General features: G+C 43.3%; 1 protein-coding gene across 6 annotated transcripts in view; it reads left to right on the top strand.

Moving 5' to 3' along the window:
• Positions 1-19,984, top strand: part of LOC135091611 (tRNA-dihydrouridine(20a/20b) synthase [NAD(P)+]-like) — a 202,055-nt gene that overhangs the window by 155,674 nt on the left and 26,397 nt on the right. For 5 of the 6 annotated variants that reach the window (XM_063989372.1, XM_063989376.1, XM_063989374.1 and 2 more), the window contains 2 exons: positions 6,361-6,635; positions 19,220-19,477. In XM_063989372.1, coding sequence (XP_063845442.1) covers positions 6,361-6,635; positions 19,220-19,473 — 529 coding nt within the window. In that variant the 3' untranslated portion in view covers positions 19,474-19,477. The remainder of the gene's footprint in view (positions 1-6,360; positions 6,636-19,219; positions 19,478-19,984) is intronic. The other variant, XM_063989377.1, reaches the window with a different exon arrangement.

The raw sequence follows: 19,984 nt of genomic DNA, 5'->3' as shown, positions 1-19,984 counted from the left end.
TATTTGTTTGAGTGGCTTTCATTATTAAAATGTAATACAAACAAATATGTTTTCCTGAACAATGTTAAGAAATAAATGTAAGAATCATTTCATATGAAAAAAAAAGAGGCACTGGGGGCGTGCGGGTCTACTGGAAGCAAAAAGGGGGTGTCAGGTAAGATAGTTTGGGAACCACTGATTCATAGTGTCTCTCTCTTCTCTGGTTCTATCTTTTTTTTTTATCCACACTTGTTTGTATTCTTCCACCTTGTCCAGTTTCCAGGATTTACTCAAGTGTTTCTTCAGCTGCCACTTGTGACTTAAACCTTATTTTCATAGGACGCTGTCCACTCTCAATATATCTACCCAATCTTTTAATTTATTCGATCTCTCCAGTTAGCTCTTTTTCTTCTTGTAATGACACCACTAATTTTTTCCACACACATCTTTTCCTTCTTTTCTCTTTCAGTCCACTGAGGTGTACACTCTTCCTTCAGGCCAAATACCACAACAGATTTTTCTTATCCACAGTGTCTCATCAAGTTTTCTTTCTGTTTTATAACTTGAACAACTTTTTCTGTTAGCTTTGTGTCGTTTGCCTTTGTTTGTTCCTCTACAATTTTCCTAAAATAGATCTTTTCCTCCTCTTTTTCTTTCTTCCAATTTTCCTGTTTTACGTTTAATTCTTCCACTGATTCCACTTCCATTGCTTTCTTTTCATATAATGTTAGTTTTTTATGTAGATTGTCATATGCACCTTTCCACACCCCCTTCTCGGTGATCAAAGTTTCAACCACCTTCTCCACCTTTTTTTTTTTTTTTTTTAACAAATATTTACAGAAAGGCTTAAAATTGCACGTTGAGTATGGAATTATTTAAGAAGCCTATGATAGTATTATTTACAGGAATAACACTCTATATACTTAACATAAAGGTAATAATGCTAATACAATATTACAATAAAATAATAAAAATTTAAAGCACCAGTGGGGACAGGTGTGTGCTACGCCAGCTGTGGGCTGCCAGCTTCACCTGGTGCGTGGACATGTCCTGCACTTGGGGCGTGGCCGCCGTGAACATGTTCCACTGCCGCGAAGTCCTGGATGTGTAGGTACGCTGGTGTTGGCTAGAGCGAGATCGAGGCACCTTCACTAGCTCGTCGCTACTGGCTGCAGCTCTGGTGCACCTCTGCACTGTGTGTGGCAGCAGCCTCAGGGGGTCAAGGTGAGGGACCCTCTGCACCTGAGTTTTGTGGCACACCACTAGTGCTGACACGTCCCGGCGGTGCTCCAGTGACGTTACTGGTGGTGGGTGCTGTTGGTCCTCATCGGTGGCCACCAAACGCAGGGCTCGCTGCTGCACAGTATCCAGTCTCTGCATGTGGGTGGCGGCACTCGACATCCAGGACAGGGCACCGTACTCCATACATGGGCGTATCTGTGCCCTGTATAGCGTGAGGATGCCCCGTGGGTCGAGGGTGTTCGCCATCCTGCGCAGGGCAGAGACTTGGAGAGAGGTCTGGCGGGCGACGACAGCGATGTGGTGATCGAAGCGTAGGCCGCGGTCCACAGACACGCCCAGGATCTTGATGTAATCCTGAAGTGGCAGGCTCTTGCCTCCAAAACGCAGCTGTCCTGAGACTGTGTGTGAGGCACCTGGGGACCGCGAGATGACCATCGCCTGCGTCTTCTCAGGAGCAAAGTTAATCTGCCACATCTTTCCCCACTGCTCCACCAGTCCGAGCTGCCTGTTCAGCTCAGTGACGGCACGCTGACTGTCGAGGCGGCAGTAGGAGCGGGAGAGTGTGCAGTCGTCGGCGTATGTTGCCACAGATGACAGCTGCCGGAGGAGGTCGTCGATGTATATGTTCCATAGGACTGGGCCCAAGATGGAGCCTTGTGGAACTGAGGCCCAGACAGGTGAAGGCCTTGATGACTGCCCGTTGACTACTACCTGAAGGGTCCTACCCTGGAGGTAATCTTCTAGCAGCATTAACAGGTCACCTTGGACACCCTTGGCGCGAAGCTTTTCAATGAGCCCCATGTGCCAGACCCTGTCAAAAGCCCCAGCAATGTCCGGGGCCACCACAAGGGTGTCCAGGCCTTCTTCCAGGGCGTCTTGCCAGTCCTTGAAGATGATGAGGAGGAGGTCTGCGGTGGATCTGCCAGGCCTGAAGCCAAACTGCCTGTCTGAGAGGAGGTAGTTCTCGCTTAGGTGTTGGTAGATGGCAGCAGCCACTATTTGCTCCAGCAACTTGCCCATCACTGAGAGCAGGGAGATGGGTCTGTAGTTGTTGGGCTCAGACCTTGAGTTTTTCTTATGGACCGGGACCACACACGCTTCCTTCCATACTGAGGGCCACTTCTTCTCCCTCAGGCAAGATGTGAAGACGGTGGTGAGAGGAGCTGACAGCTCTCTAGCACAGTGCTTGAGGAGCCGTGGGCTGACGTCATCCAGGCCTGTGGCCTTACCCACATCCACCGCACCGAGTAGCCGCTCAACCTACTCTGCCGTCACCAAGACAGTGGTGAAAGTGCAATCAGTTTCCGGGGCCAGCTGTGGTACAGGCCGTGCCGAGTCGTCAACCTTCATCTTGTTGGCAAAAAGCTCGGCGAGGAGTGTGGCCTTGTCTGCACTGCTCGTGGCAGTGGATCCATCAGGTCTGGTGAGTGGAGGAAGAGTCTCGCGATGACATGCTCCTTGCTGCTCCTTCACCAGATTCCACCAGGTCTTGTTGCCAACACTTGGGCCACTGAGCTTTCACCTTCTGTCCTCCCTTAGCTGATTCCTCACCCATCTGCAGATAGATGTCATCCTCTTACATGCCTCCTGGTGCAGCGTCTTGTTCCTGCGTGACGGGTGTCGCTTGTACCTCACCCAGGCAGCATGCTTGGCCTCGGCAGATGCTCTGCAGCGAAAACCAAACCAGGCGGGATCACCAGGCCTGGAGAGATATACTTGGCTGGGCACATGCTGCTGTTGGAGGGCAAGGAGCCTGGTGGTGAGGGTGCGTGCCTTGGTCTCAGCGTCTCCCATTAGAAGGGACTCCCAGTCCGTGTTCTCCATGTCTTGCTTCATGGATGGCCAGTCCGTCCTGTTCCAAAGCCAGAAGGTACACGGGATAGCGTCTTCCCTCGCCGTTTGCAGCTTGACCTGAGACAGCACAGCAAAGTGGTCTGAGCTGCCCACTGGTCCTAGCTGCTGGCAGCTGATGCTGGCTTCGGGTAGGTCTGTCACCACAGGATCCAGCAGCCCTCCCCGCTCGTGTGTAGGGAAGGTGACATGGTTGGTTAGGGCCTGAACAGTCAGGAGATTACTGAAGGCATCCTGCTCCATGTGGAAGTTCAGGTCCCCCACTATCATCACATGGGAACACTTGTGACGCTGGAGCAGGGTGCCGAGTTCCTCTGTCAGGAAGTCTAGCGGGGCTCGTCCTTGTCTCAAGGGGCGGTACATGACACAGAGGAGAAGCCCACTGTTGTCTGCAAGTACCACCCTGAAGAACAGTGCCTCCATCAGGTGTGACACGGCTACCTCAAGTTCTTGTGTTTGGAGGCCGTCCTTAAAACAGGCAGCGACACCTCCGCCTGCTCTATTTTTTCGGTCCATCCTCACCCACAGGGAGTAGCCTGATATTTTGCCAAACGTCAGCTCCACCTCATTACTCAGCCATGTTTCTGTTACTGTGAAAATGTCAGCACTATGTCTCAGCATGAAATTGTGGCTAAGGTCACCTACATTGGTGCAGAGTCCTCTCACGTTGGTGGAGACCACGGTCAGGTGACAGCTGGGGCGTCTGTTCCCTTGCCTCCTCGCGTTGGCTTGGGAATGAGGTGTGGTGGTGAGGCGAGACGCATTAGTGTCTGCCCTGCTACGAGGAGAGATTCCAGCTGAGGTAGTGATCGGGCTGTGGCTGCCAGGAAGGCTGGAGAGGGGCCTGAAAGGGCTGCTGGGGGTGAGGAAGTTGTTGCCACGCTAAACCCTCCGTCAGAACCCTCATGAACATACTCTCCTGCCTTTGTTTCTGGCGTTCGTCAGCAGCGCGGCTGTAGCACATCTCAGCTGTGTGGCCTGGTGGAAGCAGTAGTCGCATCGGACCCTTTGCTCTCCTCTGTGCCTCACTGGGTACGCAGATGCCTGTGGCTGAGACATATGAGGAGGAGGGACAGGTCGCCGGTCAGGTGTGTTGGGGTGACTTCGTGCCCGCCGCTGGCCGTGTCGCTGTCGCTGGGTCTTCTTCCTGCTTTCATTGTTATTTTTGTTGTTGTTGTTGTTGTTGTTGTTGCTCCTATCGCTATTATTGTTGCTGTTGTTGTTGTTACTACTGCTGCTGCTGCTGCTGCTGCTACTGCTGTTGCTGCTGGTAATACTGCTGCTGTTTCTCCAGCTGTTGTTGTTGCTGCTGCTGCTACTACTACTACTGCTGTTGTTGCTATTGTTGTCGTTACTGTTACTGTTGTTGTTGTTGATGGTGTTTTTGTTACTGTTGCTGCTGGTATTGTTATTGGTGGTAATGGTGGTGTTGGTGCTACCTGAGGCTGTGGTGGTGGTGGCAGTGGTGGGGGGTGCGGCCGTTGTGGTGAAGGCGTCCGCTACTCTTATGAGAGGCTTAGGCCTTCCAGATTGCCACCACTGCCTCCAGTGGTCCGAGGAGGCACACACCTTCTCCCAGGTCCTCAGGATAGAGGAGGGAGTAGCAGTAGTCGCAATAGAACTGCTGGAGACTCTTGTGTCTGCTTTCTTGCACTCCGTGAGGACCTCCATGAGCTCATGGAGTTCAGCCACGTGTGTCTGTTTTTCGAGAATCCAGTCCCTTTGTAGCGTGAGGGACCAAATTATTTTATTTTTGTTTGTTACATCCTTCTGTAGGCGTAGAGTGTAAGAGATGAGATCCTCTTTATCCATCTCCCTGTAGTGCTGCCGCTCATCCACATCTACATCTACGTCTGCGTCTGCATCACCACCATCGTCGCTTTCGTTGGGGGCGGCAAGCATGGCGGGAGCATTTTCGTTAGGATCTAGAGGGAGGTAAACTACAGCGTCTTCAATGCTGCATAACCTCCATAGTTCCTGCGTGTCTTCACGTGTGTAGACATCATGGTCTCCGAGGCAAGATGAGTGGCAGACATTGGGACAGTCATTTCTGCCTTCGCATCTAACATAAGGTGCATTCTTGACTGCAGCCTTCCCACAGACAGCACACCACTTCTGGGGGCAATACCCGGGAAGGTCTCGCCTCTTGATAGGCCTGTGATCCGCCATTTCTGTGCAGTTTCAGCAGGTGATAGTAGTGATGACAGCTGCAGTGGTAGATGCTAGGGATGGATTGGGTGCGGTCAGGTCAGTCAGGTCAGTCCAGGGTCTTGGTGCCGGAGTTAATTGCTTTGGTAGGAGGGAGTGTGGGTGCAGCTTGGGGTTAATTTCCCAGGGGATTTCCTTCCTTTGTGTAGGGAGGGCACAGTAGTGGGAGGGGTACGGAGACAGGACTCATCACAGTAACCCCTATATCCTCACAACACTGTACACTGTCACAACACTGTATCTCCTTCACTGCACTGTACACTTATACGTCACGTGTTGGTGTGCTGGCAGGTGGAGGGGCGCCGGCTGCAGATGAGATGAGACCACGTTGTTGGAGCCCTTGCGGCCTCACAACACTATTCACTGTTACAGCACTGAATCTTCGTCACTACACTGTACACTATTATCCGTCACTTTTAATCGTCGTATTGGTGTGCTGGTATGTGGAGGGTACCGGAGCACGCTGACTGTAGATGAGATGAGACAATGTGCAAGCTCTGTTAAGGAGCGACCTGCGGACACGTCTTCACCCTGCGACCTCTGACCTGACTCTTGTCAAATCTATCCTTCATTTCCTTCATTTCGGTTTCCAGTGCGATAATTCTCCTCATCATTGCTTCCCCGACCCTACAGGCCTCCTCCATAAAACCCGAGAAGTCTGTCTGTCTCGCCTTCGTGACAGTCCCCATTGGTTTAAACAACATAGTGGGGACCGAAGTAGTCCCCTCTTCACCACTCATTATAACAATTTAACTGCTTTCTACAAAACACTTTTGGAGACGGGACAGCAACGAGTAGAACCAGTGCGAACTCTCACCTTTGTATTTCCATTAGGGCAGCTCTCGGCGACGTAGATGGCTGGATTTTTAGGAGTGCCTGGTTACGTTGACTTCTCTGTCCACTATGACAGATGTGTGTGTGTGTATGTGTGTATATGGTATTATGAGTGTTATTTCTCTTTTCTATATTTTTTATGTACTTTTAATTGTTTTATAATACAGTATATTTATGATGTATTCCGATACTGTGTGTGTGTGTGTGTGTGTGTGTGTGTGTGTGTGTGTGTGTGGTTTTTTTCAGTCACATGTACATGAGTATAACGACATACACAGTCACCCTTTGCTGTACACACTCACACACACACAGGCGCACAGTGGATTTCGCACAGCAGATGGAGGCAGCTGGTGTGTCTTTCATCGCCATTCATGGGCGCACTCAGAAGCAGAGGAGTGAGCCAGTGTGCACGGAGACAATAGCAGCAGTGAAGGCAGCTGTGAGCATTCCTGTGGTCGCCAATGGTGGAGTGCGCTCACTGGAGGAGGCGTGTGTGCTGAAGGAGGTCACTGGTGCTGATGGTATGTGTGTATATCCATTTTTACAGGATATAGTCATGCAAGCAGTATCTCTTTATTAGTAGCAGGTGATTTTATTTTCTGTAAATTTTAGTATGCTACTGGTTGCACACATTGCTGATGGAGATGGAAGAACCAGAAAGTGACAGATTGGCTTTTAGAGAACATACATACAGACACACACATCTGCACTAGGTTAGCCATAGTTGAGGGAGGAAGTTGGGCTGGCGCTCCAAAGCAAAGCTTCACCTAATGTGCATCAGGAAGGGGGTGTTTCAAAAAGTTCCATCTCCATGTCAAAGGTAGTTCAATGAAAAGGAAGCAAAGAAAAGAGTGTCTGGGAAAATAGAGACCTGTGGTAAAAGGAGGAGGATGGTGGATGAGGATGAGCTGTGTGAGCTGCTGCTCACCTATCTGCTGCCTGTTCCTTTCTCCCTTTCCTCTTGTCTCAGATTTTCCTTCCTGTCACCTCCCCTCCCCTTTATCTCTCAGAGATAAGGGACTAGGGAGTGATACCTCACTCTCTCTCCCCCCCTCATTCATTTTATGTTATTTTTGCTTCACTCTTTCTCATTCTTTCTCACTCATATACATAACTCCATCTTCATTTTCAATCAGTCCCATTCTATTTAGTCATCCTTAGGATTGTTCTTACTTTCAGAGAAAGAGAGAGAGAGAGAGAGAGAGAGAGAGAGAGAGAGAGAGAGAGAGAGAGAGAGAGAGAGCAGAGAGCGGAGAGAGAGCTCCGACTTATGGGGTTTACTGTATGTATACGCATGATGCTGACAGTAGGTAAATGTGACTTATACTTGTCAAAGCATTGCGAAACTCTGGGTGATAATGCATGAAACTCAAGATGGTAAGAATTTAGGACTAGGCGTGAAACTTGGGAGGGTACTGTATATATTTGTTGTGTAATCTCAAATGCAGTAGTGCAGATATGCTTATTTTGATGTTTTTTTTTTTTATTGTGGAATTTATTAGATTATTTTCTCATCCCCTGGAACTAATTACCGTATTTGCCAGTGTATTAGACGCACCTCTGCATAAGACGCACCCCTATTTTACAAAGATGTTTCTTGGAAAAAAGATTTTATGATGTTTCATCTTAAATTTATTGAAAAAAAAAAAATAATAATTTGTGTGTGTGTGTGTGTGTGTGTGTGTGTGTGTGTGTGTGTGTGTGTGTGTGTGTGTGTGTGTGTTTCATGTAAGAGGGCCATTGAACAAGGGCAACAAAAAGTTTTAATATAAAGAAAGGCCCACTTACTGCCATTTCCCATAGACATGTCAAATAGAATGATAAAACAACAGAGGATAAGTGACTTGAAACCTCCCTCTTGAAAAAGTTCAAGTCATAGGAAAGAGGAGATACAGAAGCAGGAAGGGAGTTCCAGAGTTTACCAGAAAAAGGGATGAATGACTGATAATACTGATTAACTCTTGCATTAGAGAGTTTGGGGGGAGGGGGAGAAACTGGCAGAGATGACACAATGCCTAACTTAATAGAAAGTATTATCTAGAGATGATATGTGAAGTTTCCAGTTTAGATAACAAGTAAAAGACAGACCCAAGATGTTCAGTGTAGAAGGGGGGACAGTTGAGTTTCACTGAAGAAGAGGGGGAATAGTTGTCTGGAAGGTTGTGTTGAATTGTTAGATGGAGGAATTGAGTTTTTGAGGCATTGAACAATGCTGAGCTTTCTCTGCCCAAATAAGAAATTTTAGAGAGATCAGAAGTCAGGCAATATGTGGGTTCCCTGCGTGAACTGTTTACTTCCTGGATGGTTGAACGTCTACAAAAAAAACATGAAAAAGTGCAGGATGGTGTCTTTAGTGTAGGAGTGGATAGGACAAGAAGTTTGGATTAGATCACTGAGGAACACCACTGTTAATAGAATTAGGAGAAGAACAGTGACCATCTACCACAGCAGCAATAGAATGGTAAGAAAGGAAATTTGAGATGAAACTTGAGAAGCAGTAGTTTGGAAGTCAAAGCTTTGTGCCAGATTCTATCAAAAGCTTTTGATATATCTAAGACAGCAGCAGCAAAAGTTTCACCAAAATTCCTAAAAGAGTGTGTGTTTTGTCCTCACATCTGATGTGATGCAGTGCTGTGACAGTGCACACCATGTGTGTGTGTGTGTGTGTGTGTTTTGCTCTCTCTCTCTCTCTCTCTCTCTCTCTCTCTCTCTCTCTCTCTCTCTCTCTCTCTCTCTCTCTCTCTCTCTCTCTCTCTCTCTCTCTCTCTCTCTCTCTCTCTCTCTCTCTCTCTCTCTCTCTCTCTCTCTCTCTCTCTCTCTCTCTCTCTCTCACACACACACACACACACACACACACACACACACACACACACACACACACACACACACACACACACACACACACACCTCACCCTTGCTGCTTATATTTATTTTTTTAACTTTCTCCCTGTCCTCCCATCCTCTTGTTTCACCCTTTCTCCACATCCTTGTCCAAAGTACTCTCCTTCACCAGTTATGTCCATTCCTCTTTCATCTTGTCTCAAACCCCCACCCTGTTACTTCCCCTTCCCCTTATCTCTCAGAGATAAGGGACAAGGGAGAGGAATGAGAGAGGAGGACAGGAAGAGAGAGAGAGAGAGAGAGAGAGAGAGAGAGAGAGAGAGAGAGAGAGAGAGAGAGAGAGAGAGAGAGAGGATGGGATGGATGAAGGGAGGGAGGGAAGGAGGGAGAGGAGGACAGAGAAGGGGGGAGGGCAGGAAGGGGGGGGAGAGAGAGAGAGAGAGAGAGAGAGAGAGAGAGAGAGAGAGAGAGAGAGAGAGAGAGAGAGAGAGAGAGAGAGAGAGAGAGAGATTTTATTAGCAGTAATATTATTAGTTACAATATTTGTGCTTAGTGTATTACTACTTCAATTGCACAGCTATAAGCCCAGTTACACAGACTTAAGCATCTGTATTATGGGTCCATTAGATGCATGGTAATTATTAGATACTTTTTCTTCAAGAAAAAAGTGTGTCTAATGCGCTGGCAAATACGCCATGCTGAGGAGCCACACTTTCTCTCTTGATTGCTTTACAGTTCATGATTTCCCTATTTTATCTTTCCTCCTACACAAAAACAGGTCAGTCTGGCTTTTTCTATTGCCACTTCTGTAGGTGAACATCTATGTTCCCCTTTTTTCAAAGAAGATGTAAACAATGTCTATATCAAATGCCATTGAAAGTCAATTATCTGTTCTTCCTCATTTTTTTCTCCCACTCCCCATTCTTCATGCACTCTCTGAATGTTTGCATTGTCTTGTCCTATGTGGCCATTTAGATCACCTCCCAGCACTATCCTCTCATTTTCTGACACTGCCCTTATCAAGCTGTCCATCTATCTCTAGAACTCCTCCTTTTTCCTCTGCTGGGCATCCTTTTTGTGGGTCATAGGCTGATATAATACTGATTGTCATTCTATGGTCTGTCACTTTTACTTTAATAATACTGTCATTTACTATCATAACTTCTTTGAGACTTTCTTCCACTCTCCTGTTCAGCATCACTCCCACACCACTCCTACATCCTGCATCTGCTCCACTGTGTACCAACTTATATTCTTTTCCAAGTGCCTTTGTTTATTTCCTCTCCACCTCATCTGCTGTATACAGCAAATCTCCACCCTCCTTTCCAGCATGTCTACTGATTCTCTTCCTCTACCTGTCATGCTTCCTATATTGATGGATCCATTCCTCAACTTCATTGCTTGGGTTTTCTTCTTTAGCTGCACCTGTCCCTAACGCTGTAGGCCTCTCATTTTTTCCACAGAAGTCGGATGAAGCTTAAGTGCATTGCTTTCAGGGTTTGCACTGGCATTACTCTCTCTACTATTATGGCTCCTTTCCACAGTTTTGGCTCTGGGTTTTTCTAATGGATGACCTTCCTATCTCAAATCCTCCTCATTTATCTGGGCTGTTGACTGGCACCAAGTTTAGCTGGCCTGCTACCTCAGTGGCTGGGCTTTCCTAGAAAATTAAGGTATTTTTATCTAGTAACCAATTTGGGTTCAAAAGAGAGAAATCATGTGTAACCAACTCAATATATTTCTATTCTAGAGTGATCAATATATTGTAAAAGAGAGATGGCTGGGCAGATGGTTTTTATCTAGATTTGAAGAAGGCTTTTGACAAGGTGCCATATAGCAGACTGATACTGAAGTGGCTGGAAGATCTCCAGACAAATAAAGAAATGAGGACAGTAATCAAGGATAAAACCACACTAGTGCCTCATGATAAGGCTCAGATTTGGCTCCAGTTATGTTTGCTATATACCTATATAAATGACATGGTGGATAGAGTAACAACCTGTGAGTCTGCAGATGACTCAAAACTTCTAATAGGGATGAGGAATGAGAGTGATTATGAGGCACTACAGAGAGATTTGAGTAAAATATGGGATTGCAGTAGATGGCAAATGGAGTTTAACCTTGGTAAATGTAAAAAAAAAATGGAATTTGGCATGAGTGGCAGAAAATGTACTTATGACTCTAAGATGGAAAATTAAACTATAAAGAGAGTGGCAGAGGAAAAAGATCTAGGAATGACTGTGGTGGAAAATATGTCACCAGAGAAGCTTATGAGGCATTGAATACAAGAGGGGTGTAAATGCCAGTACCATCATTTAGAGTAATTAAAGGTTAAAGTTGGAGGTGCAATGACATAATGTTGTGAACTGATAATGATTATCATACATCAATGTAATAGTCTTGGCTAGTAGCTTTTAGTGATATACACATAAGGAATAGGACTACCTTTTTTTAGGCCTACACATTACAAATTAATTTTGAAAATTATGTTAGCATATAAGCTTGCTACAATTTGGTAATCAACTATTGAAGTTTTGATGGCCTCTGGCTCATACTCAGATTTTCTATGAATTTATACAAAGCAAATTTCATGCAAAAATTCATTGGTATAAAAACTAAATAACTATATAAGTAACATGCATGTTTGCATTAAAAAGAAAGAAATAAGTGTTTTCAGTTCAAAATGGTCATTACTTACACACCTTTAGCTGTTAATGCAGCATGGGGTGGAGGGAGGTCAGGATTAATAATCCAGGAAGTCATTATCTGAGTCAGACTCCATCTCCCCAGTGACATCCTCCCATTGCACCCTTTTTTTTTTTTTTTTATGTAGGAGGGGCACCAGCCAAGGGCAACAAAATTATAATAAAAAAAGGTCCACTGATGTTGTGGTGTGATAAATATAGTGTTCCCACTATTTGCAGGAATTATGTTCCAAAGCCTCCCATGAATAGAGAATAATCCGCAGTTATGGGAAACCATGCCTTCAAGGTTAAGAAATACCTATGTTTATAGATTAAACCATAAAATATATATCTTACACTTATTAAGCGCATTTAATATTTACTCTAACACATTAAAAACAATTATTACCCATATGGTACATAATATTCTAATTAAAAAAGTACAGTAAACTGTAAAATGAAAGGAGGCTAAACTGATATGTACAGTAAACCCTTGATATAATGAACCTCCATTTACTAAATTTCAGGTATAATGACCCTTTTGATGCTGCTGCCTGCCTCCTCTCTCTCTCTCTCTCTCTCTCTCTCTCTCTCTCTCTCTCTCTCTCTCTCTCTCTCTCTCTCTCTCTCTCTCTCTCTCTCTCTCTCTCTCTCTCTCTCTCTCTCTCTCTCTCTCTCTCTCTCTCTCTCTCTCTCTCTCTCTCTCTCTCTCTCTCTAGCAACCCATCCTCCCCCCATATGTTTTCATTATGCAGTAACCTCACATCACCAGTATTGCTTGGTTCCATCGGCGTTTTTCTTCTGTGCAGCATAGATGAAGTTAAGGTCATCAACAAGCTTTTCCCTGCCACGGCTTGATAGGATTATATGTGGCATGTTGCTCTGACTGTGGTGGCCCACGTACTGAAAAGTGAAAATAGAAAATCGAACCAATGAACAGTAGTCAAGCTAACAACCTGATGTATCAAACCATGATTCGAACAACACACTCACACAACATCACACACACACACACACACACACACACACACACACACACACACACACACACACACACACACACACACAGAAACAACACAGTAGCTGTTTATAGATGAAATACCAAGTTTTTTTTGCTTCAAACAATTAAAAATCTTGTAAAGGAGAGGTCTGGCAACAATCTCCCACCTGTAATCAGACTGGCATTTTTTGGTGGTTATGCCCCTCCTACATTCAATGTCTCATATAAACAAAATAAGGGGAGAAGTTCTTAACCTGGTGAGAAACATACGAACGCCATTTGCAGATTTGGATAAGGAATGATGAAGAAAATAATAGGCACAGTGATACAGCCAAAGTTGGAATATACCACAGTGGTCTGGCCATCTGTGAGAAGAAACATAGAAAAAAAGCAGGAAAGAGTACAAAGAGTAACAGCAAAAATGGTGCCAGAACTGGAGGTCCTGCCATATGAGGAAAGACTCAATAAAATGAAGCTTCCAACAGTGGAGGAAGGAATAGAAAGAAGAGATCTAATAGATGTGTACAGGATGATGAGTGAAGTGTAGAAGCTGGATAGAGAAGATTGTATGTGGAATGAGAGAGAAACCAGAGGACATGGAGAATGAAGAGGATGACTCATAGGAAAGATATGAAGAAGTACTGCTTCCCAAGCATGGAATGGAGTGGAAGAGGAAATGGTCTGTATAAGAAACATTCACAATTTTAAGAATAAGTTGGACAAAAGTAGACATGAAGACAGGCCAGCACAAGTGTAGCTCCTTTCTTGTATGTTACAACTACACACACACACGCACACGCACACACACACACACACACATTGGACAAAATCAATTCAATATATGGAAAAGAAGTAGAACATACAAGAAAGGAGGATGAGTGATGTTTCAAGAATATGAAATAATGATAAAAGACACAGTGAACTGGATAAAAAAAAGTGCTAAGTGGTGATAAATTGATCATGATGGGAGACTAACTGTAAGGAGGTGTATTGGGAACAGTGGTACACAGAGAGAACAGAATCATCGTGGGGGAAATAACTTATTATAGCTGGTAATGGATAATATATTAACTCAATGGATAAAAGGTGATACAAGATTAGGAAAAGATGGAGAAACATCAAGACTAGATCTCTTATTTAGTAAGAAACCAGAAGGAATTGAGAATGTTCACATAGGGTGTCTGTTAGACAAAAGTAACCATGCTACCATAGAATTCAATATAAATGAGGAAATAGAGAATCAAAGGAATGAAGAACACCATGCTGGGAGATTAAACTACTGTAAGGCAGACTTTGATAACAAGAGGAAGCTTTTTTCAAGAGGAGAGATGGGATATGTTCCATAAGGCTACAGGGGTCCAAGAGAAGTGGGATGAATTTCTTAAAATATATAAAGGTGAAAAAAAGTTTGTGCCTGAAAAGCAGACAGTAATAACTTCTAAAAAAAATGTGGTTTAATAAAAGATGCAAAGCAGCAAAAGGACAAAAGAAGATACATGGAAAAAATGGAGGAAAAGTAAAAGAATTAACCTGTGGAATAATTACAAAAAAGAAAGAAATTATTACGTGAAGATCCTGAGGGATGAACAAAGACAGTTTGAAAAAGATATAATAGACAGGTATAAACATGAGCCCAAACTCTTCTATAGATATGTGAATGGTAAACTGAAAAGCAAAGTGAGTATAGGAAAGCTAATGGTAGATGGAGTGATTTATGAAGACCCAAAAGAGATGGCAGAGGTGATGAATAAGAACTTTAAGGAAATTTTTACAAAGGAGAAGGAATTTATAAGGCCATTGTGTACACCTGAAAATGGAAAAATTTTATATTTCAAGTAACAAAAGAGGAAGTTGATGAAATCATCAAAACATTAGATGTGAGAAAGGCCACAGGACCGGATGGAGTGTTGGGATGGTTAATAAAAGAATGCAGTAACCAGCTTAATGATAAATTACATACCATCATATGTAACTCTATTAATGAAGGAATAGTTCCACAGGATTGGAAAAGGGCAAACATCATACCCATATTTAGAGGAGAAGAGACACAAGACCCACTAAATTATAGACCGGTTTTGCTGACAAGTGTGGTTGTAAAAATATGTGAAAGGATAATAAAGAACAAATGGACCAAGTTTTTGGAAGATAAGGACATTCTCACAACTTGTCAATTTGGCTTTAGAAAAGGGAAATCTTGTGTCACTAATTTATTATGTTATTATTCAAGAATGACTGATATCATACAGGAGAGATGGTTAGGCAGACTGTATTTATCTAGATTTAAGAAAAGCTTTTGATAAAGTGGCACATAATAGACTGCTGTGGAAGTTGGAAAAAGATAGGTGGTGTAAATGGAAAAATGCTGAAATGGATGGACGATTTCCTTAAAAACAGAGAGATGCAAACAGTATTAAGGGACCAGACATCAGTGTGGAGCCCAGTATTAAGTGGGGTCCCCCAAGGGTCGGTGTTAGCACCAATAATGTTTACTGTGTATATAAATGATATGGTGAAGAATGTATCCAGCTATGTGAGTCTTTTTGCTGATGATGCAAAAGTTATGAGAAGAGTGAAGGGAATGGAAGATTGTGAAGAATTACAAAGAGATATAGACAAGGTGTGGGAGTGGAGCAACAGATGGCAAATGGAATTTAACTCTGGTAAGTGTAAAAAGATGGAATTTGGAAAAAGTAACAGAAGGTGTAGCTATAACTGTAAGATGGAGAATAAAACAATAAATAAGAAAACAAGAGAAAAAGATCTGGGAGTGATTTTCTCAGAATTTATCACTGGAAAAACATATTAACAAGATAACAGGTGAAACTCTCACCCTACTAAGAAATATAAGAGTTGCCTTTGCTTATCTGGATGTAGAAATGATGAAAATAATCACCATAATGATATGTCCAAGATTAGAATATGCAGTGGTAATTTGGTCACCACATGAAAAAAAGCACATAAGAAAGTTGGAGGGAATAGAGAGAGCAACAACAAAGATGATAACAGAATTGCAAGATTTGTCATATGAGGAACGACTAGCTAGAGTGCAACTCCCAACCTTGGAAAAGAGATGAGAGAGAGATGACTTGATTGCATTGTACAGATAGGATATAAAAACTAGATAGGGAACATCTCTTTATAATGAATGGAAGAGAAACAAGAGGACATGGAAGAAAACCAAAAGTAACCACCTGCAGAAGGACATAAAGAAGTTTAGCTTCCCTCATAGAAGCATAGAGGCATGGAATGGAGTGGAAGGGGAAGTGGTGTGGGCTACAAATATTCATGTCTTTAAGGAAAAGTTGGATGAAAACAGTTATGGAGATGGGACAGTACAAGCTTAGCTCCTCTCCCATATGTCACAGCTAGGGAAATACTACTAGTCAAATACACACACCAAAAATGAAATTATGGAGTACTGAGGATTATGGAAAAATTTTAATGGATGCAAATGAATATATAGAAAGTTTGATTGCAAAGAGTGACAACATAATCGTGATGGGAGATTTCAACTGTAAGGTGTGTTGGGAAGACTGGTCGATAGAAGGAGGGAGGATGGGTGGGATGGATGGGTGGGTGGATGGAAGGAAGGAGGGAGGGAACAAGGAGGATGTCAGGAAAGGGGATGGGAGGGAATGGGAAGGAAAGAATGGAGAAAGAGAGAGAGAGAACACACACACACACACACACACACACACACACACACACACACACACACACACACACACACACACACACACACACAATGTTTTAGAAGTGATGGTTGTGCTGCATAACCACAGTGCTGCATCACACTAAATTGAGGACAAAACACACTCTTAAGGATTTTGGCACAAATTCTCTACTATTCATCAATGATCTTCTAAACAAAACTTCCTGTCCTATCCACTCCTATGCTGATGATACAATCCAGTACTTTTCCATGTCTTTTTGTAGAGTCCAACCCTTCAGGAAGTAAACAGCTAATGCAAAGGAAACCACAGAATGCCTAACTTCTGATCTCTCTAAAATTTCTGATTGGGGTAGAGCAGACTTATTATTGTTCAATGCCTTAAAAACTCAATTGTTCCATCAATCAACTTGACACAACCTTCCAGATTTCTTTCCCTTCTTCAGTGATACTTAGCTGCCACCCTCTTCTAGACTGAGCATCCTCAGTTTGTCCTTTACTTATCATCTAAACTGGAAAGTTTGTATCTCATATCTAGCTAAAGCAGCTTCTGTGAAGTTAGGCATTCAGTGTCATCTCTGTCAGTTTTTCTCACCTCCCCCCAGCCCTAGCTGCTAACTCTGTATAGGGGTTTTATTTATTCATGTATGGAATATGCTTTACGTGTATGGGGGTGTGGGGCGGATGCTATTCAGACTGCTATTTCAGAGAGGGTGGAATCAAAAGCTTTTCATCTTATCAACTCCTCTCAAATGGACTGTTTTCAACCTCTTTCTCATCACAGCAATGTTGCATCTCTTACTATCTTCTACTGCTATTTTCATGCTAATTGCTCTTCTGATCTTGCTAACTGCAAACCTCCTCTGCTGCTGCAGCCTGGCTGGACAAGACTTTATTTTTTCTCGCATTCTTATTCTGTCCACCTCTCAAATGCAAGAGTTAATCATTATTCTCAGTCATTCATCCCTTTCTCTGTTAAAGTCTGCTTGCTTTTATTTTTCCTTCTTCTTGTGACTTGAACTTTTCAAGAGGGAGGTTTCAAGACACTTATCCTTGTTTTTTTCTTTATTATTCTATCTGACATTTGTATGTGAACTGGCATTAAGTAGGCATTCTTTTTATTAAAATATTTTGTTGCCCTTAACCATTGGTCCTCTTACACACACACATGCACTACAATTTTTTTCATAAGTTTTTGATGAAACGTAGTAAAATTCTTTTTTTCCGCAAAGAGGTGCATCAAATATGTTGGCAAATACAGTATTATATTCATTATGCATATGTATATACTGACATGTCTAACCAAAATGCCAACACACATAAGTATGAATTATGCAATATATATGTAGTAACACACACACACACACACACACACACACACACACACACACACACACACACACACACACACACACACGAGTATTAGACAGTATTTTATCCATTAAGTATAGAGGGTGTTCAAGTTATGAGTGAGATACGTGCCGGAAGGCTGGTCATAAGTTGTTTTGCTTGTAACTCGTCATCATACTTTTTTGGTACAAAAAAATTATCATACATTCCACAAACAATGTAATGCTTACTTACTTGATGATACCATGAGAGAGAGAGAGAGAGAGAGAGAGAGAGAGAGAGAGAGAGAGAGAGAGAGAGAGAGAGAGAGAGAGAGAGAGAGAGAGAGAGAATCAGCTTGCCTTATGGTTGATATGATACCACTGTGTAGTGACAGGCTTGAGGCTTCTGTCAAACGCAAGACTCAGATATGCCAGGCATATGATGCCTCTCTCTCTCTCTCTCTCTCTCTCTCTCTCTCTCTCTCTCTCTCTCTCTCTCTCTCTCTCTCTCTCTCTCTCTCTCTCTCATAAGCACATTTGTTTTCTCATGTACATTTGTTTTCTCATGCATATTTGTTTCTCTCTCTCTCTCTCTCTCTCTCTCTCTCTCTCTCTCTCTCTCTCTCTCTCTCTCTCTCTCTCTCTCTCTCTCTCTCTCTCTCTCTCTCTCTCTCTCTCTCTCTCTCTCTTCAGATTATACATGACATAATTAATTAGATGGCTTTTGGAAAGCATAAGACAGGTTTGTCTATTTGTGGACCTAAGAGTGGGGGGTTGCCAAAGTCTGGCAGGTATAGGTCTGAGTTATGATTCATCCCATGATTCATCCTATGATTCATCATCCATCCCATCTCTCTCTCTCTCTCTCTCTCTCTCTCTCTCTCTCTCTCTCTCTCTCTCTCTCTCTCTCTCTCTCTCTCTCTCTCTCTCTCTCTCTCTCTCTCTCTCTCTCTCTCTCTCTCTCTCTCTCTCTCTCTCATGCACATTTTTTTTTCCTTTCTCCTTCTCGGGTTATACATGTCTTTATGGCTGAAAGCATAAGGCAGGTTTGTTTGCCTATTTCTGAACTTACGTAATGAAGCAGGCTTTCTACACCATGCAGCACAACCCACCTGTCTTTATGCTTCTCAGAAGCCAACTGGTGGAGGTCTGTACACCATGGAATCTCAAGCCAGACTCACTGTGGTGCAGTACGATAAATTTTGACATCTCACTTTAAACTAGCATCTCAAAATAAGCTGATACATAGCCTATCTCCTGCTGTGGGCAGTAGTGGGTGGTCCTTTGCTTTGGTGCTGCTCAGTGTGGTCAGTGGTTGTGGTGCACTAGCTAAATATGGTGCATAATGCCAAATTTAAAGTTTTGGTTAGCAAAGGGAACAATATCAAGAGCACAATCTCATTTTGTGAGTAGACTGCTTGTATCTCTGAATGTTTGTAACTCATTACCTCATAATTTAGACACCTTCTGTATATGTATGTATTGACCCATGTCTAAAACAAAATAAAAACATGCACAGATATCGGAGAAAGTATCATACAAATCAAGTACATATATGCTCATACACATACACACACAGGTATCATGACAGCAAGAGGAATCCTAGAAAACCCAGCTCTGTATGCTGGACATACCCATACTCCGCTGGAATGTGTGCGTGAGTGGGTGCATCTGGCTCTGTCCACTGGCACGCCTTTCACCTGCTTCCACCATCACCTCATCTACATGCTGGAGCACACACTGACCAGAGCTGAACGCAGATACTTCAACATCCTCACCAGTACAACAGGTGTTCTGGCTTACCTGTCCGACCGATTCATGCTGGACCTCTGAGTGGGTAGGTGTGCATGTGTTGATTATTTTTATAGTGTTTCTTTCCTTTTCTCTAAGATGAAATAAATGTGTTTGGTAAATTGTTTTAGGGATTTTAAGGATGTGTATGTGTGTGCATTTGTGTGTGTGTGTTTTTAAAGGTGAAATGTGTTTTGTAATTTCTGGGATATCTTTCTCTCTCTCTCTCTCTCTCTCTCTCTCTCTCTCTCTCTCTCTCTCTCTCTCTCTCTCTCTCTCTCTCTCTCTCTCTCTCTCTCTCTCTCTCTCTCTCTGATTTCTTGATCATGATCTGTAGTATTATTTCCAACTTTCATTGTTTTTTTTTTATGCATATCTCTATCTTTCATTGTTTTTTTTTTGTATGCGTATATTTCTTTGAATCACTGTTTGCAAAGAACTGCTTCAATTTTTCCACTGCTTTAAATAATACACAGCTGATAATCCACCTTCACATAGGTGACAAAGAGAAATGCCATGGTCCACCATTTCCAACATTTCCACTTTTCTTTCA

Source organism: Scylla paramamosain, chromosome 38 (genome assembly GCF_035594125.1).
Source record: "Scylla paramamosain isolate STU-SP2022 chromosome 38, ASM3559412v1, whole genome shotgun sequence".
NCBI classification, from domain to species: Eukaryota; Metazoa; Arthropoda; class Malacostraca; order Decapoda; family Portunidae; genus Scylla; species Scylla paramamosain.
This window is presented reverse-complemented; position numbering and strand designations above follow the sequence as displayed.